The sequence below is a fragment of the Centruroides sculpturatus genome, unplaced genomic scaffold (assembly GCF_000671375.1).
Source record: "Centruroides sculpturatus isolate CEXI.00-Female unplaced genomic scaffold, Cexi_2.0 scaffold1618, whole genome shotgun sequence".
Classification (NCBI taxonomy): Eukaryota; Metazoa; Arthropoda; class Arachnida; order Scorpiones; family Buthidae; genus Centruroides; species Centruroides sculpturatus.
The window spans coordinates 93,023-113,062 of NW_019385883.1; the positions used below are offsets into that span (position 1 = coordinate 93,023).

Sequence of the window (20,040 nt, forward strand, 5' to 3'; positions counted from 1 at the left end):
ATCTATGTTCAGATCTATTAAATAACAATAACAACATCATCATCACGATTTTTTTGCCATTTTGAGGTTGTTTTTGATGACTTTAAAAATGTAAAATAAGGCACCAGTTGAAAATTTACGACACATTTTTGTTTAAAAATGTAATTTTGCTTTAAGATTTTGAGAAATATTTATTTTGTAAGTTACTCTTTTGGCTGATATGTTATCTAAGAAGAAAGAAAATATTGTAAATTTTGCTGACAAAGATAACATCTAAAATACTCATAAATTTATCTTTTTTTTTTTTTTTTGTTTTTCTGGACCCTCATAATGTATTATTAGTAATTTGTTAAGTGCATCCTTCCCCATTTCTCATCCTTGCTTCTATGTACTGTCATTGACATTATCTACCTGCCTGTAATTAGCAAAAATCTATCTGGCAATATGATCTTTAATTTGCTAGTGTCTTAACATTGATAAATTAATCAGTCAAACAATATTTGTACTAATAAAAAGCCTTCAATTCAACAAACTATTAAAACTGTAAACTAACAAGCATTTTTAGCTGCTTTATCAGCCATTTCAAGTTCAAATACAAAAAAAAAACCTAATGAATGATTATATGATTTGTCACATGCATGATAAATTTGTCAACATATCATATTCTCAATAATTTCTTAATTATTCCTCACAAAAAAAAAAAATGATTAAGAACTCATTGTAATGGAGTTATAATATCTACATTATAAGATCTAGATTATTTAGAACATTGAATTCACATTAAATTTAATTTTCAGAGAGTGGTCTGTGTAGAATATACTTTGTGTGTATGTGTGTGTATCTATATATTTATATTACATATTTTTTTTCATAGATATGCCTACTGTTTGTTGTGTGCATGGATGTAATTCTGATTATAGAAATAATGGTGAACATGTTACGTTATTTGCTGTGCCTGAAAAAGAACCTGACAGAAGTATATGGTCACAAGGAGTCAAGACTGATTTTAGCAAATTAAAAAATCCTGTTGTTTGTCTAAGACATTTCGACGAATCACTGATTCTTAGATATGAAACAGTTCTTATTAATGATAAAGAACGAAAATTTTGTAAGAAAATTCCAGTGCTGAAAGCTGGAGCAGCTCCAACAATTTTGCCAGATGTTGATTTAAATGTACAGGTGAGTTTTAATTCATGTTGAATTACTACAAGGTATGCAGCATAACTTTTATTTAGATTAAGAAAAGTTATGTTGGATTTATTTTTGGATCATGTTATCCAAGCATGATAAATTCATTTGAAACATGAACAAATTTAAAATAACATAGACCTAACAGTCTTACAAGGGCTGTTCTGAAAGTTCGCGGCCTTGCCTATATGCAGCGCTGCGATCAATTTAATTTTTGGCTGGAATAATTCAGCCATCTTTGCTAGAGATACGATACCAATTTTCGCTTGATTTGTCATAAAGTTTTGCCATGACAGCTTAGCAGATAGTTAGTGTGCACATGTTTTGTCAAAAATGGAGAAAATGGAGACTCGTGCAGTCATAAAATACTTGACGAAAAAAGGGTTGACCCCATCTCAAATCAAAGCTGACATGGATGAAGTTTTGGGAGAGTCTGCTCCTTCATACACCACTTGAAAAAATGGATAGCCCTTTTTAAATCTGACAGAGAGAGTGTGGAAGATGACCCTCGCAGCGGACGGCCGTCAACTGCTGTCACTGAAGAAAATTTCAACAAAGTTTATGATTTGGTATTAGCAGATTGCTGTTTGAAAATGTGTGAGAAAGCTGAGACAACAGGCATCTCTGTCGACCGAGTGCACCACATTCTAATCGAAAATTTGGGTATGACGAAGGTCTCAGCAAGGTGGGTGCCGCGTCTGCTGACCACTGAGCAAAAACATGTTCTCACTTTGATGTCAAAAGAGTGTTTGGACTTCTACCAGAAAAATCCAGAGGATTTCTTGCATCAGTTTGTGACTACTGACGAAACGTGGATCCATTACTACACTCCTGAAACAAAAGAACAGTCGAAGCAATGGAAACACCACAGTTCGCCACCACCAAAGAAGGCAAAGACAGTTCCATCAGCGGGTAAAGTGATGGCCTCGGTTTTTTGGGATGCTAAAGGCATCATCTTTATTGACTACCTAGAAAGAGGAAAGACCATTAATGCTGTCTATTACTGTGAACTTTTGGAAAAACTGAAGAAAGAAATCGAAGAAAAGAGGCCACACTTGAAGAAGAAAAAAGTTCTGTTCCACCACGATAATGCACCTGCACATTCCGCCAGAATCACTGAACAAAAGATAAACGAACTTCGCTTCCAATTAGTTCCACATCCACCGTACTCACCTGATTTGGCCCCCAGTGACTTCCACCTTTTTCCAAACCTAAAAAAATTCTTGGCTGGAAAGAGATTCCACTCAAATGACGAAGTCATCTCTGAAGTGAACGAGTATTTTGCACACCTTGACAAATCGATCTATTGTGATGACATAAAAAAGCTAGAACATCGCTGGAATAAGTGCATTGCTAACAAAGGAAAGTACATTGAAAAATAAAAAAAGTTTTAACATTATTTTGTTTGTTGTTCTATTTGAGGCCGCGAACTTTCCGAACAGCTCTCGTATAATTTAAATATTTTATTATTAATCATTGATATTAGTATATTCTGTTTACAGTATTTGTCATCATTGCATATATTTTATTATATTCTTAAATGGTTTAAAAAATCAATTTTAACAGTAAATGTTATATGTGTATAGATAATCTTTGTATAATGCAGTACTTATACTACATGGTTTTTGATATAAGAGTTCATATGAAATCATCTGTGTATCATATTCAAAGACAATTGTTTAGTAACATACAGCAAACTTCAGAAACAGTAGCAACAAAGCACTTGATGAACTCTCATAACTGACTTCTTGAAAACTAAACCAGCAGAAGTTGAAAGTTATAACAATGTCCAAAAGATTTCAAGCATTAAAGACTTTCAGCCATTGGTAAATAAAGAATATCTGCAAACTGTTGATTTAGAAGATAGTAGTGAAGCAACTAAAATTTATTGTTGTGTCAAAGAAAGATTGTTATGAACAATTCTTGAATACTTGAATTTACTTCGTGTCTGGTTGTTGTCTGTTGGTTTTATTAACGGCCATCAACATCCATTGTAATACCAGGCTTATTACATGCAGTATAGGAAATATAGCCCAATTACGAAATCATCAACATTTATTGGTTTATATTAACTGGGAAATGCATTTTGGGCCTTATTGCCCCACATCAGTCCCTATACAAGAAGGTCCAAAATGCATTTTCCAGTTAATACAAACCAATAAATATTGATGATTTCCTAATTGGGCTATATTTCCTACACTATGTATGATAAGTTTGGTATTACAACCAATGTTGATGGCCATTAATAAATCTTACAATTCTTTATTTTATTAATTTAGTAAGTTTGTTTTGTTTCATTAAATGAAATTTTTTGAATTAAATAAAACTGTTTTTTTTTTTTTACATGAGAGAGAAAATTTATATTTAAAAAAATAGTTTTGGGACATAAACTTACTTTTTACCAGGTTGTTCAATAAGTTTTGTTGTTCAGTAAGAGATGGCGCTATTAGGAGCGTCACTTTATTTCTCTAAAAATTGTACTACTATTTTATAAACACGTGTGAAGTTTCAAGTAGATCTGTCAACTCATTCATATATTTGAAGCTGTTCAAAGTTGACGTGTCACTGTATTTTTTTACAATGGAAATAATTGAATATTGTGCAGTGATAAAATTCTTATTTTTGGAAGGTGTAACACCAAAACAAATTCATGAACGATTGTTAAGTGTGTAATGACTCTTCACCTTCAATTAGAACAGTAGAAAGATGGGTTGCTGAATTTAAATGTGGTCATACAAGTCTTGAAGACGATTCACGTGAATGATGTACAAAAAGTACATCAACACCAGAAATCGTATCAAAAATACAGCGTATGGTTTTGGAAGATCATCGATTAACTGAGAGAGATTTAGTAGAAGTCCTAAGGATCTCATTAGGCAGTGTGAGCAATATTTTGGCTGAAGTTTTGGGTTACAGAAAGCTGTGTGTACAATGGGTGCCGCATTCGCTAACTATGGGACAAAAACACATTCGAATGTAACTTTCTCGGCAACATTTGGAGCATTTTAGAAAGGATAAAAAAGATTGTGTGTCGTTTCATCACTATGGATGAGACTTGGGTCTACCGCCATGATCCTGAATCAAAACAAAAGGCTAAGGAGTGGTGCGAATCCAGTACTTCAGCTCCGAAGCAAGTTAGGGTTCAGAAATCGGCCAAGAAGGTGTTAGCATCAGTTTTTTGGGTTGCAAAAGGAATTTTGTTTGTGGATTACATACAAACTGGTAAAACAATAAACTTAGATTATTATTGTAATATTTTGCACCATCTGGATATAAAAATTTGTGAGAAAAGACCTGGTTTAAAGAAGAAAAAAATTCATTTTTTATCAAGACAACGCACCCTCTCACACAGCTCAAAAAACCATCGCAAAAATCAGTAAATTAAAATACAAATTGTTGCAACATTCTCCCTATTCGCCAGATTTAGCTCCCTCTGACTTCTGGCTGTTTTCACATCTCAAAAAATTTATGCATGGGAAACGATTTTCATCGAACGAAGAGATAATAGCAGCTGTGGAAGCGTAATTTGACAGTCTTCCGGATTCTCACTTTAGGGATGGAATCCATAAATTAGAAGATCACTGGAACAAGTGTATTGAAGTTCAGGGAGATTATATTGAATAATAAAATGTTATTTCAAACCATAAAATCATATTTTTCTTTTCGAATGACAAAACTTATTGAACAACATGGTATATGTAATGTGAGTCTCGCATAAGGTGACATTTTTGTGGAAACTACCATGTTATAAATGGGTTACCTGTATATAAGATGAATTTGATGATTTGAAAGAAATACCTTCTATTATTCTCTGCAGAAATTTGTTTTTATTTTTAAGAAATTTTATGGACAAATTGATTTGAAAATGCAAATTTTCAATATCAATTTGTCCAATCAGTCAAATCAATAAAAATTATTCAGTGTATGAAAATAAACACAATTCCTTATAAAATTACTTCATTTAATATTTTTAAGATAAATGTAAGAGAAAATTAGGTAAATTATTAAATATAATAAATTAATATACAATAATAAATAACTGTTTATGAAAATCAAATAATTGTAACTTACTTAATTTTATAGGAAAGCGACCATGTTCAGAAGAAAGAAGAAATATCAGAACCTATGATTGTTTCAAAAGCAAATGAAATAATTGGTGAGAATCATCAATTTGAAAATCCTGCTGCAAATAATCTTACTGTTGTGTCATGTTTTAATAATGTTGCTCATGAATCAGATTTGTCCAATAAACCTAATATATCATCTGTTCTTCAAAATTCTAATTCTACATTGGAATCAAATGTAACAGCAAAAGAAAATCCTGGTAATATTGATTTAATGATGGAATGTAATGAAGAATTACTGACACAGACTCAATTAACTGCATACCAGAAAATGGACCAAAATGATAAAATTATGAAATGTTTAATTAATTCATCAACTGATGAAATTGTTTGTACCACTAATCAAAATGTCATTTTTGCCAACAGTTTTATTACAAGTAAACCTATAGATGTAAATGTTCCAGTCACTTCTACAAATCTGAATATTCCTCCCAATACAGTTTCCAATTTACCTATATTAAATAAAGCATTTTTCATTACTCCTCTAACTCCTCCAATTATGCCTATTTCAAAATCAACAACAACTGTAAATAACAATTTACCAGTGTTTACTAGTGGACAAATTAATACAACTACCACAATCATTGTTGGAACTAACACATCTACAAATGTCATTTCTAAGATGCCCATTTTATGTCTTCCGAAAGAGACGTTTGGTCTTAAACAGACACCAATAATGATAGCGCAATCACCAATCCAAGTAGTTCAAAGAATACCTCGACAATCAATTTTGTTACCTAAAACATCTACTGTAAGTATTAATGAGACTTTTTAAAAATTATATACACAAATTTAATGAATAATTTAAGTAGTACATTATTGCAAAAGTTGTTCTCTAGGACAATCCAAGACTATATAAACATTCTATGCTTGTTCATCAACCTGCAATCACATGCAGTTATTTTTTTCATATGATTGCATTTATTGGGTGGTGATTTTTTGCTGATATTACACATGTACTTGCTTTTCCTCAAGTTTTATATTCTAAAAATGCTAAAGTGTGTCTTTTCAGCACATGCAAAATTTCAATGTCATATGTGGTTTAGTTTTTGAGAGATTGTGTTGTTTACAGAACAGTGTCCTTGACCAGGCTCTCCCAGGGAGATGATGTAACTTTGCAATGGCATGGGCTAATGTGAAACCAATTCAACTGGAAATAAACAATAGAGAGCTGTTTCTCATAAGGACTAGAAAATTACTTTTTTTGTATTTTTTCAGGCATGAAAACATTAAATTGCTGAGGGTAATAGCATTCCAGACTTTCTTACCAAGACAAGCATTCAAGTTCATAATGACTTGTGGACCATTGTCATTACATCATTTATTAGTTGACAAATATCCATGATGTCAACTACTACTTATGGCAATTGTATAAACCATTGATGACATTATTTTTGATGATGTCAATCACCAAAAATAACATCACAGTGGAAAATCACTGCCTTGTATATGCAATCATGAGATGATAAAGAAAAATTTTACACAATCGCATTTATAAGGTGGCAGTTTTCTGCAGTCGTTTTGTGAGGGCTTGTGATAAGTGGAAAAAATTTTTACACAAATGGATAGCATGTTGCATGAGGATATCATGGAAGCCCAATTAAGTAAGTCAGTTTGGTGAATGTATGTAATAATGGCATGGAAAATTGCCATTATTACATACGATTGCAGGTTAAAGTGATATTTTGGAAAATTAGTTCCTATGTATCAAGTTGTAATTTTCTTTTTCCAGAACAATGTGGAAGTCAAATTGATTGATCTGTTTTTTAAGTTTTATGAGAAAAACCAAATTACAAAAGAATGATTATGAAAATGAATGGAAAGCTTTAACATACAAAAATAAAGAATTATTTTTTGAGAATCTAAAATAATTTTTCTGTAAATTTCATTAAATTTGTGCATTTTTTTAATGAAGAGTTGTGAAAGTTTTTGTACAAGATGTTATCAAACTGATATTAATTATATGAATTTTTGAAACTTTTTTTTTTAAACTTAGAGTAGATGCACATTTGAAATTAAATTCTTGGTTGTTGTTTTTAATAGAAACTAATTTAATGTCTAGTAAATTCTGAAGCAGTTCAGAATTGAAGAGCTTATTTCCAAAGTGACGTATCTCCAGGAAATACAAATTTTCAAAAACTGCAAATTTTAAATAATTGCTTTAAATGTTAAGGTAAAAACTTAATTTTTGGTATAGAGCTTTATTTTTATATTCTGAATATAGGTGAAAAAATTCCTGAAATGGTAGTTTTGGTACTTTAAATCATGGACTTATATCACTTTGGAACAAAATTGCAGCATTTAAAAGGATAATGTAATAAAAACAACAAATAGGTAGTCAAAAACTTTTAATATATAAAAACAAAAGAGAATATACAAAATATGGTACAAAACAAAAATGAAAATCACACGAACCTTGTTCATATGATTGAAGATAATAAAAAATGGTGTTTAAAAATCTATACTAATTTCAGAAGAAAGAAAAAAGATAATGATTACATTAAATTACTAAAAATCATATTGTAATCATTCTGTCACAGTACCTATTTAGAATCAATCACTTTCTAAACAAGAAAATACTTTTTGTAAAATGTCATTGCATCATGCCCATCACTTATTCCCAGTTTATTTAAAAGTTTCTTCACATCATCTATCTTTTCTAGCTTAACTTTATTTTCCAATGTTAACAAATCAACTGATAGATATGACCATTTTTTACCTCTTTTTAAGATTGTATGTTTGCATATCCCTGATCTATCAGAATAATACTGTTTGCAACAAACATATTTAGAGTTTATTCTGATTACTTTCATTTCATATACTTTAAAATCCATTTTTGACTTAATGTGTGAATGAATTGCAAGTTGCCAGTCTTTACCAAGAACATGTATTTGTTCTGTACGCTCAAAAATTTTATTGTTATCTTATGGTAAAAGAAGCAATTTGGTTTTTCTTAACATTTTTCCACCCTTCCAAAGGCCCTAACTATAACTGTGACCTCGCACTGGATATGTAATCTCAAAAATTACACTATATATAACTGAAAGTTTACTGAGCATTACTAATAATGTGTAATTTTTGTTTTGTGCACTACATCCATCACAAAACAAATAAATTTTCTTGACTTTTGGATTTTTCTTACAAAAATTTCTACAAAATAAGGATGCGACCTCTTTCTAGCATATTGACTAAATACTTTTTGAACTTTTTCAGAAAATGTGGCCATTATTAACGAAAAATTAAGAAAACAATCAAACACAATAGCACTTGCATTTCAGAAAGCAGTCATTACTGTGAAATAGTCATGTGACAAATATACACTTTGTAATTGGCTGTTATGGAAATGCGACAGTTTGGAAATAAAAACAAAATGAAAAATGTCCCATTTGAAAAGAAAACCAATTTTTTTATACATTTTTCAACAGAAAAATCACCCATTTCGGAAAAAAAATATATTGTAGCACTGTAGAGAAGCATATTATCAATGTGTTGATGCTATGAGCTAAAAGAAAATAAAAAATGGAGATAAGTCACTTTGGAAATAAGCTCTTCAATTAATCATTGATTGTTGCATGACAATATTTAGTTTTAACATTGTCATGTACTGTACTTTATAATAAATAATAATAAAGATTATTATTAAATAAACTAAAAGTAAATAAAGCAAGGTAATATATTATTATTACTCTATATTAAATTTTCATTTGTTTTCACTGACTAAAGCATTAGAGAATAAATATAAACATTCTACAAAACCCAGTTCATTACTATAGAACTACACCAACTGCCATATACAGCCCGATATTTCACAGCAGTTGGTGTAACTCTACATTAGAGAATATATGAACTATTTTAAAAACTTGTGATGATATTATTAAATAAATTAATGTTAAAAGAGTTTGTTTTAATTGCAAATTGAGTAAATCTATGCTTTTTTTTTATTTCAGGTTACAAATTTGAATAATTCATCAGTGAATACATTAGCAAATTCACTTATAAACAAACAAAATACTATTGCTAATTCGTGCAAAGTACTTGTAGATATAAAGACTGGTGCTATAATAGGAACCTTAAATGTACCTCCTGCTGTCTCTGCCGACTCTGAAAATAAATCTCCAGGTAATATCTAAATTAAATTAAAATTTTAGTAAATTATATGCTTTCATCTATATTTGTTGTCATAAATTTCAGAACTTTATCTTATGCAAAACCCTATTTTTTAAATTATTTCATTTAAAATATTATGTTTTCATGAAATCTTAATCTCACTCATTTTAACAAGAGATAATTATCTTATCACATAAATAAATTCAGTGCTCACTCATGTTTAGTTAGAATCTAATTTATAATTTCTTAAATTGATTATATAATATAGAATAGTTCCAAAATTTGTAATTAAGTAACACCAACTTCATAATGTGCTATAAATATTTCAAATTTATATCATTGAAAAAGATATAAAGCAAAAATATATGCATTCAGGATAAGATTTACTGCTGAAATCTTTGCGTTAATTATGCTTACATACATTATGCACAACTTTGTTATAATTACTGGAGATTCGAGATGGATGATCACTTAATTTTGACAGTTAGTTTTAATGCAGTTATAATAAAAAACATAAAATAAAATTCTGCATAGAGATTAATTAACCAGTTAAGTTTGATTTTTTATTAAAAGCAGACACAACAACAAGTGATAATACAGGATATAAGATACATTATTTTGATAACACTACAACAACACAGTTACATTTTTGGCAATAGTGTGTAAAATATATTCAAGAACAATACAGTAAACTTGATACAATACAAATAACTCAAACTCCAAATTTAAATGTGACAAAAATGGAAAAAATTTTATAAATCTAGTGAGATAGTCTCAGGACACCATCTTTATTATGCTTTAGTTTTTATTTTTTATTTATTTTATTTGTATTATTTCTATTTAGATATACTAATTTTATTTTAATGTTTATTATGTGTTTTACTTATTAATTATTCATACTTTCTTGTTTTATTTTTTTAATTTGAAATTTAATATACAGTAGAACCTCCATTATCCGGACCTCTATTATCCGGATTTTCGATTATCCGGATTGTTCAAAATAAACAAAAATTTTACGAATTTGCTAATTTGCACTTGGCGAATTACGACACTGTTTATGTATGTGACGGAATGCATAACTTTTTTTGTTTCAACAACGTCTCACCCAGCACAGTGGTCGTAAACTCTTAAATATATTTTACGTAGTAATAAAAATATAACTTGACATACGTATTTATAAATAATTTATATTCAAATTACATCATTTCTATGACCAAGGGCGGCGTAAGGCATGGACGACGTGGGCCACCGCCTATGCCTCGCGGTCCGAAGGGCCTCGCGCCTCGAAGGTTTATGCATTACTTAAAAGCCGCGAACGCGACGAAAAAATTTTACTCGTCATAAAACGATAAATAGTTTGTCAAATTTTTATTCATAAAAATGCAGTTTCAACTGCTTTTTATTTTATAAAATCCGTCTTCTTGCGCCACCAGAGGGCCTTTTAAACAATAGGTAGTCTGTTAGCGTTGGTCAGTAGTAGTCCAAATTCAATACGAACGTTTGTTTCTTGAAAATTTGATCACGATTTAAATACAGTATTTACTTTTAATATTACCGATATGTCATCGAAAAGAAAACGTGTTGTATTATCATGAAAAGACAAATTAAAGTATTTGTTTCGATTATCCGGATTTTTCCTTATCCGGACTACCTTCATCCCCAATTAGTCCGGATAATCGAGGTTCTACTGTACTTAAATTGTTTAATATTAATGTTACTAAATTAACAAAAATTTATTAGATTTTATATGTATTAATATTTATTTTATTTTTTCATTTTTATATAAAATAATACCTTATTATTAATTTTTTTTTCTTGTATTCTACATTCAGAGTGCAGTAATTCAAAATGAAAAAAATTTATTTTTATTAATATTTCATCAATTTTATGCAAAATGATTTAGAATTCTTACTGCAAAACTTCCAAAAAACAAACTTCTTTAAATTCATTAATACTTAATAACTTAACTCAATTAATTTATGTATGTAACTAATAAGATTTTAAATTTTTGTTTATTTTTAAATAAACTTCAATGTCATTAACATTGATATTACCAATTTAATTCTGAATAAATAAATAAATATTTCTTTTTGGTAGTCGCTCTGTATTCAGGATATGAAAAAGTTTTTTCATATCCTGAATAGTCATTACTACTAATCAAACATCTCTCTTTTAATTCTATTTAAATCTTCTATTTAAAGTATTATTCAATCTATTTTTTTTTCATTCACGTCAGCTTTTACAATCCTTCCATTGGCCTACTGCCATTTCGTCTTCCTTTGACTTCAGATGCTTTTATCTTCCTCAAACTATGGCTATATTTGCCATATTTTGAGGAAGCCATGTATTTTCCATATCCTTTCATTCCTGATCTTATCAAATCTTGTTATTTCAGGCATATAGATTAATAAATTAAGTTGGGAGTGTGTTCAGTTTACACTTAAGACCTAATACCTGCAATTCTAAGTTTGTTTTGAATATTTAAATTATTGTGTATATGAACTATTTATTGAGTTTTACATATTGAACACAATAATGTAATAAATTTCATGTCAATAAAGTTGAAAATCATTGTTTTTTAAAAAAAATGTAAAGCAGTTGTAAAGAATTTTTAATAACTAATGTCATAGAAAATAAAATACAAAAAATAGAGTAGCTCATAATGTAAGTTTAAATCTTAAATTGTAAGTTGTTAGAATGCAAAATTAGACTAATGTTTATATTTCTTGAAGATATTATTTGACAATCTGATGAAATTGAGACTTAAAATATGTTGTTTATATCTTTAATATTAGTAATAATTAGCATTATCTTTACCATGCATTAATTTTTTAAGAGAAATATATGGGATTTTTAAATTAAAGTGGAATATTTTCAAAATATTAAAATAAAATGCATTTTCTTTGAAGCGTTCAATGTAATATTCTTTTATTGAAAATTACTTAATACAAACCAGCCAGTAAGCACAAAATATGGTTCCAAGGGTGCCAAGTTAATTATTTGGTCCACTTTTTGCAAAATTTTATTAGTTTGTCAATTGCCATTTCATATTCAGCTGGGCACATTCAAGTTAACATTAGAAAACATTTGGATATCTTGAATTATCTCCTCATGCAGATATAAGTCGATGACAGTTTTCTGTTGAAAAATGTCAGTTCCTGTCTATCTGTCTAACAATGAAATTACACCATTTTGTACCATCTGTGTATTGCAATAAAACATGACAATGGTAGGCTAAAATAGCCAAACACTTAATATGGTTTTCATTATAATGTTTGTTGTTGTTACTTTTTGCCTAAGCAGCACTGGACATATCTGTAGTTAGATAAAATAGAATGGCTGTCTGTCTGCTTTTTACACTTCTATACCCTTTGATTAATCTGCACCAGGTTTTTCATAGATACTCTGGAATCCTGTGGAAAATATAGACTACTAAAAATGTTTGACACCTCATTTCATTCCCCTTTTAACTTCTAAACCATGTGACTGACTTGGATCAAATTTTTTATATAGGCTACCACAAAACCTGAATCTCTAGCCTTTTCCTGATTTTATCCTCTTCAAACTTTATGATAAACATAGCAGTGGTAGTTAAAATAACCAAGCTTTTAATATAGTTTTTATTTTAATGCTTATCTTTATCACTCTTCACCAGGGTAGCACTACTCATATTTTCTAGTGTAGACCTGGCCAATTTATAGTGGGGAGTGATTGACATATGAGTCAAAAATATTGATGATTACTACACATTTTTGTTTCATGAAAGCTTAATAATTCACCCGAATGAAATTATTCTGCAAAACATAGTTGTATTTATGTATTGCACAATAATTAGCATTCTAGGTTATCTCATTTTTGTAAAGAGACTAAGATATAAATTGAACAATATCATTTATTTTTCACTATAAAAAAAATCATATTTCTTTCTGTCACAGTAATCATAAGTTTTGTTTTCTTTGGCACACTCATTTTACACTGAACTGAATTGTTTACAGTATAATAAAACATTTTCTAAAATAATGACATACATGACCAACAATGACAATCAACACAAAGAATACTTCTTCCAATACACCTCATAGAGCTCAGCATTATCAACCCATTAAAATTATGAATGTTTTTTCACATTTTAACAAGCCATATTATTTGCAATCAACCAAAAATGATGCAGTGATTGACTGGTCAATCATGATTGATTTGTTGGACATGTCTGTTCTAGTGTGTATGTTTATATTAGCAAATGACATGATTAATAATTCATATTACACATATTCATCAATCTGTCTCTTGCCAGATATTGATAACAGATACTTAGTACTAAAAGCAGATCAAATGATAAATTCTTTGCCTTTATTATAGAGGATTTTGCATTTATTTTGAAACATTACAACTGAAAAGATAATTGATATAAGATGATAGCATGTTGAATTACAATGCATGTTAACCCGATGCTCCTTGCAACCAGATTTGTAATGCCGTTACTCAAGGATGTGCTCCACGCTCACCCTACATATTTTTGTTTTCTTAATGATTTGTCTCGAGAAATTTTACTTAGATCAGGAAGTTTTGTTATGAATAATACACATTTTAACATTTATTTTACTTTACTTCAGTTAGAATACATTAAAATTAATTTAAATATAGAAATAATTGTAGAATTTCATCAGATGGCAATTTTATGAAAATTAATTTGAAGACAGTCTGTCCGAAATTAGTAACCACCATTTATTCAATTCTTGTGTTCCAGAATACAAACAATTGACAAGCTGACCTTTTTTTTTTTTAGGCTGCTTGGTCATCAAGTTTAAAAATATTCCTTTAAAATACAGAAAAATATCCAATTAATTTTAATTGGGTATTTTTGAATAAATGGTGGTTACCAATTTCAGACAAACTATGCCTTCAAATTAAAAATTAAATATAGAAATAGAAAATTGATATCTAATCAGATCAATAAAAACAGAAATACAATATCTAAAATTATTGTTAAATGTAATTATAATTTTTATTCAAGTTCTGAATCTGTTCAGTCTGGATTTTTAAAATTACATTGTTTGCAGATTGTTATCATGTGGTATCTACTAATTGGTGGAGTATGCTACGTGTTACAATTTTGGATGCTGTTTTCCTATTCTTCTTTTTTGGGTAATATGCACACTTTCCTTTTGATACTGATGTTGCCTGTGAAGAATCTGGTCTCTTTCTCAACACTTCTAGGATTTTCATATGGAGATCCTCACTCTCGTTGTTGCAAGGACCTACATTTTCTTCCTCAGACTCCTCATAAAGCCATTTCATAAATATTTCATCACATTTTATGATAGTGCATATATACAATATCACTTTGCAATTAGAATTGTACCACTTTGTGTGCAGAAAAAAGACACAGGAATTCTCACAGGTGAGTGCTGCACTATCTTGTCCAACACAACTGAAACAAAAGTAACACTGAAAGTATTAGCAATGACTATTATTTCTGATTCCAGTATCTTGTTGAAGGAGATACTTGGATAGAAAGGTAGACGAGAGTTTGGCCACAAAACTTCAAAGAAGCCCAAGCTACAAGTGTTTTAAAACAAAGGGTGAGTGCAGCACTCACCCTCATAACGGTGAGCTAACTTGATTTTCCAGAGCTATGCCAGTATGATTCATGTACTTGCTCTGCTGCTTCAGATGACATGGAAAGTCAGGTACTGTCAGGTCAGTCAGCAATCAATCATGTCTCCTTAAAATTCTGCATTTACCTCTCAGTAAGTTAATGTATGGAGGATCGTTTCCATATTCTCTTCTACATTATCTCTTAACAGTAACCACTGATTTTGTTCAGACTTCTACAGCTCACATTCTGCCATTTTCATTTTGATTTTGGATGACTTGCCGCACCCTTTCACATAACTTCAAAAACTGTTTGAGGAATTGTTTTATTTCCACAAACTGTATCATCTTAGGTCAAATACCTTTTCTTTTATATTGTTTCAAAATGTATGCATTACTTTATGATCAACTTGTATATCAGTTTGTTAAATAAAGCTAAATTTCACTTTTAAAAAATCCCATATATAAATATTAAACAGAAATATTACTTCAAATTTGACAATAATCAAGTATAAGATATTTTCTAAATTTAACAAAAACTCCATCATAGAATAAATATTACAAAAATTTGGTTAAAAATCAATCTAATCTTTACATGAAGTGATTGGAGATGAGAAAGCTCTGAAGTCGTCTACTGAAACTGCAGCAGAAAATAACCAGTGTGATAACCAAACAGGAAAAAAATGCCCTGATGGTAAGTGTTCATTTTTAAGATTTTCAGAATATTATAGCTAAGTACAATTAAATTAATTAACAGGGTAAAGCATGTTAGAGAATTTAAATTTTGTAATTTATACACATTTGAAATTTTATTACAATTTTTTCAAAAAATACTAATTTAATACATGTCTTTCCTAAAAATTGTAAAGTGTAAAATATTTAATTACAAGTTTATCTAATTAATTGTACACTTTAGAATCAATTTTTCTTTTGAGTCTTGTCAAAATACAGTATCTGAACATTCATTTCTGGCTTAATTTAAAGATGAAACATACAACTATCCTTACTAGCTTTTCTGAACATTTTTGAAAAATATGAGTGATATTTTTTGATAATCCTTAAAATTTAAAATTATAAACAAGTAATTTTTGATTATTTAGAATTATTATACAAACATTACAAGTTTAAATGGAGTTAAATGAAAATTTAAAATGAAACATCAATGATTAAAAGACATTGAAGTGCCTTTTTTAATCATTTTATAATGATTAAAAAAGGCACTTCAATGCATAAAAAAATTCAACATTGTTTAACTCACATGTCATATTGTAATGTTTGTTGATAAATCTATGAATACAGTTGACCCCCCCATAACACAGTAGATACGTTCCGGTTTTTATGAGTCCAACCAATCACAGCCCGGCACGTATGCAGTTTACGGACTACAGCTGTTTGAAAGGTTTCTTCCATAAAATTAATCAATTCTGGACTAATTCAACTCAACATTTCCAAAATACATATAATTTTTTGGGAATAATTCATATAAACTATGCTATAAACAAAAAATTGTAGGATTACTTACCATTCGACTACACCATTGCTTAAGCTTGTTTTCATTGTGGAGCTTGTCATCGAATGGCGCTTGTGTGCTTCCTGATAAATTATTTTTTTTTTGCGAAAAATTCACTGAACTTTGGAGACATCATTAATATAAATATAATTTTTATGGACGTTAAATAATTAATGGTTTTTAGTAGGTCCGCTGCTCGTTTAAACTCAACAGTTTGTACAATATCCGCTATTGGTCTAGATTCAACCAATCCTGTCGCGACACGAGTCGGCAATGACATTTTACTGAATTATACGAGTTTTTTTTAGCATGTTTGTACGAATACTGTCGCAATTTTTTCGCCATGATATGGGAATCTGAACTATAGGAACCCATGTTATAGGGGGTTGACTATACATTATATTTGTGCATAGATAAGTGCTACTTAATGACAGACTGTGTATAAGATGGAGGACCTGTAAGATTATAATGGAGCTGAAAAATTTATCACCTGTACCATTTCTATATTTAGTTGCATAAATACTAATCATTGTGTTACATATATCCTATATGAGTAGTAGATACATATAGGTTTGTCTAAGTACTGTACATGCTATTTTTCATTTAATAATATATTTCTTGGAACTCTATCATGATCATACATTATGCTCGTTTATCTGCTCACTACTACTTAGTAGTGAATATTTCAAATTCTTTTTTTAGGGTTTCTCAAATGGGATCCCAGCTGTTTCTAATGGCACATTAAGATCAAGTGTTAAATTTTCAGTTTAAAAAAAAATGTAGAAAATAATATAAAAGCCAAAACTTGAACTAAAGACAAGGCTAAACATCAGATTAATTTTTAGTTAAATTATTACTAATTATTAATATTTATATGAGGTGGCACACACTACCAAATTTGGTACAACAGTATACTTACTGTTGTACCAAATTTCAATAATTAATTAAAAATTCTTTACACTCCAAACTGTGTTTTTAAATTTTCTTTTCAACTGAATAAATATGAGAAAATGCCCAAGTGTTTTAAATAGTAGCACAAATTTTGTGTTTGAGTGCCAAAAAAAATTAATTAAAAAGTTAACCATAACTCAGCTTGAAATTAATTTCAATGTTTAAGCTTATTCTTGGTTGAAGATTTCTAAATTTTCATGTTAAAAGCTTAAAAATGTGAACTTGATGTAAACTTGTAATAAGAATAGATACAGATACTGATATAAATGCTGATATTCCAATCAGGACCTTCTAAATACATACACACACACAAATTTTGGCTGTTTCATAACCAGTAATAAAGAAAAATATAGGAAAATATTGAATTGTTTGACACACAAAATTCTGAATTTACTCAGTTATAATCTAGTGTTAATTATTAATTTCTATAGTAATATTCTATAGTATATGAAATTTTTTATACTGTTACATAGTACCTGTACCTAATTACTATAAACTTATAGTAATTTATTTACTGTACTTATATGAAATAATTACAGGTACAGATCTGTCTGAGCTGGAAGATTATTACTATGCATGTAGACAGCCACAAAGAAAAATATGCATTCCATCTGAGTCTCATCTTTTGTTTAAGGTATTAAAATTTACTAGCAGTTGTTTTATTTTTGTATTATATAATCATTGTATTAATTTTTGTACCTAGTAATAGAATTAATGGACTTTTCAACAAACAGGATTACAGAGATGAATGCTTGGATAAAATTGAATTAATATGATAATTACATTTTAAATATTACAACTCTGGCGTTATTTATAGAGAAATTTAATTATTAAATAAGTTTTTATTTTAAATAATTTAGAAATAAAATTCATTGCCTAATTTAAACATAACTTTTAAACTAGTCAAGCGTGGTGAATAAATATTTTTAGTTGTGCTCTTCTTTAGAGCTAATTTAATATTTGCATCATCTCTGATTTATGTGAATAAAAAATATTTTAATATTAATAAGAATATAATAATAGGAAGAAGAAACTTTTCAAAATATAAGCAGTAATATCTGATAAACAAATAAACAGGTGCTCTCATACTTACGAACAGGTTAGGTTTTTGAGGTTTTGTCATAAGTCAAAAACTAACCTAGAAAATATATAGCTAAACACCAACCAAATGCCGAAATTCTATCGGGCTAGTTTAAGGCTAATTACTAAATTAATTATGTAACCAATTTGTCTCTAGAGGTAAGCGTTATGCGCCATCTCGTATTAACATTAATAATTATAAATAAATTAATTAATTTAAATAATTTAGAACCAGAGTTGAAGCAAAGCCCAGGTGGGGTTCAAAAATGTTTGTTTATCGATCTTTTTACGTGATCACACCAAAAATGGTTCTAATAAGTAACTTTAGAAAATATATTTGTACATACAGAATAACAACATACTGTTTGTGTTTGATCATTCAATATACTTAATAGAATACATTATGCTCGTTTATCTGCTCACTACAGTCGACCCCCGTATAAGATCATTGATTATTCCGTTTTATATGTTGTACAAGTCACTTAAATTTTACAATTACGTGAGCCGTTCACAGCCCGGTACACGTATTTGTAAAATCTAAGTGACTCGTACAACATGGAATTCATATAAAACAGAATAATCAATGATCTTATACGGGGGTCGACTGTACTGCTTAGTAGTGAGTATTTCAAATGCTTTTTTTAGGGTTTCTCAAATGGGATCCCAGCTGTTTCTAATCTGGGAAATCCCACAAATTTCTTAAAAGTTCACTTTTTTTCTATTTTGTGTTAAAGTTGAAGAAATTTTGCAAATAGAAAGTATAATTAACACATAAACTATCAGAATATATTTGTATTTATTAATTTTAAGCCTGCTTATTAGTTTTTTAATTTTTGCTTGTTATGACATCTCACAGATTGTCAATAATCAATATGTATTTGCGGCAGGATTCTGAAAATTCTTTACTTGTCAGAACCTGTAATATCTGGAATAATTGCACCGATACTGTCTTAATTTTAACTTTGCCCATTAGCTTCATTAATTACATTATGCCAGGTTGTGCAAATTGGGCAAGGATAGAAATGAGTACAAAGTCTGCAGTTTTTCTTCATAAACCTGATTACTAAAGTCAAATGAACTGCTGAATTATCAGGCTATAAGCATGATATCACTATTAAAGCAGCTGAGGTAGACAAATCAAGAATACTTCAGAGCTAAAGAAGTACTGCAATGCATTTTGAAAACGAACTAGGAATCTTCCAGGCTACGGGTGAAAAAACACACAACACTCCATAACTAGCAAGAGAACTTCAGAATTTGTATGAAATTTAAATTTTAGATGTGGAGTCAAATTATTCATAAGTAGAGGAGCTTCTGTAAATACAAAAACAAGTCTTTTTAACAAATACTTATATTTTTATTGAAAATTGAAAAATTCTGAACTCAATTAGTATTTCTATGTAATCCCCTTGAGCACGTTTCACAGTTTGTGCGTTACTGAATTGTATTATCTGGGTTGCATGCTAAATTATGTAATTTATCTTGATCTAGAAGAAATTAATTATG

General features: G+C 29.3%; 1 protein-coding gene across 2 annotated transcripts in view; it reads left to right on the forward strand.

Annotated features, from left to right (window-relative positions):
- Nucleotides 1–20,040, forward strand: part of LOC111612380 — a 41,938-nt gene that overhangs the window by 8,278 nt on the left and 13,620 nt on the right. For both annotated transcript variants that reach the window (XM_023353586.1, XM_023353585.1), the window contains exons 2-6: nt 854–1,158; nt 5,251–6,042; nt 9,239–9,410; nt 15,595–15,687; nt 17,994–18,088. In XM_023353586.1, the coding sequence (XP_023209354.1) occupies nt 854–1,158; nt 5,251–6,042; nt 9,239–9,410; nt 15,595–15,687; nt 17,994–18,088 (1,457 nt within the window). The remainder of the gene's footprint in view (nt 1–853; nt 1,159–5,250; nt 6,043–9,238; nt 9,411–15,594; nt 15,688–17,993; nt 18,089–20,040) is intronic.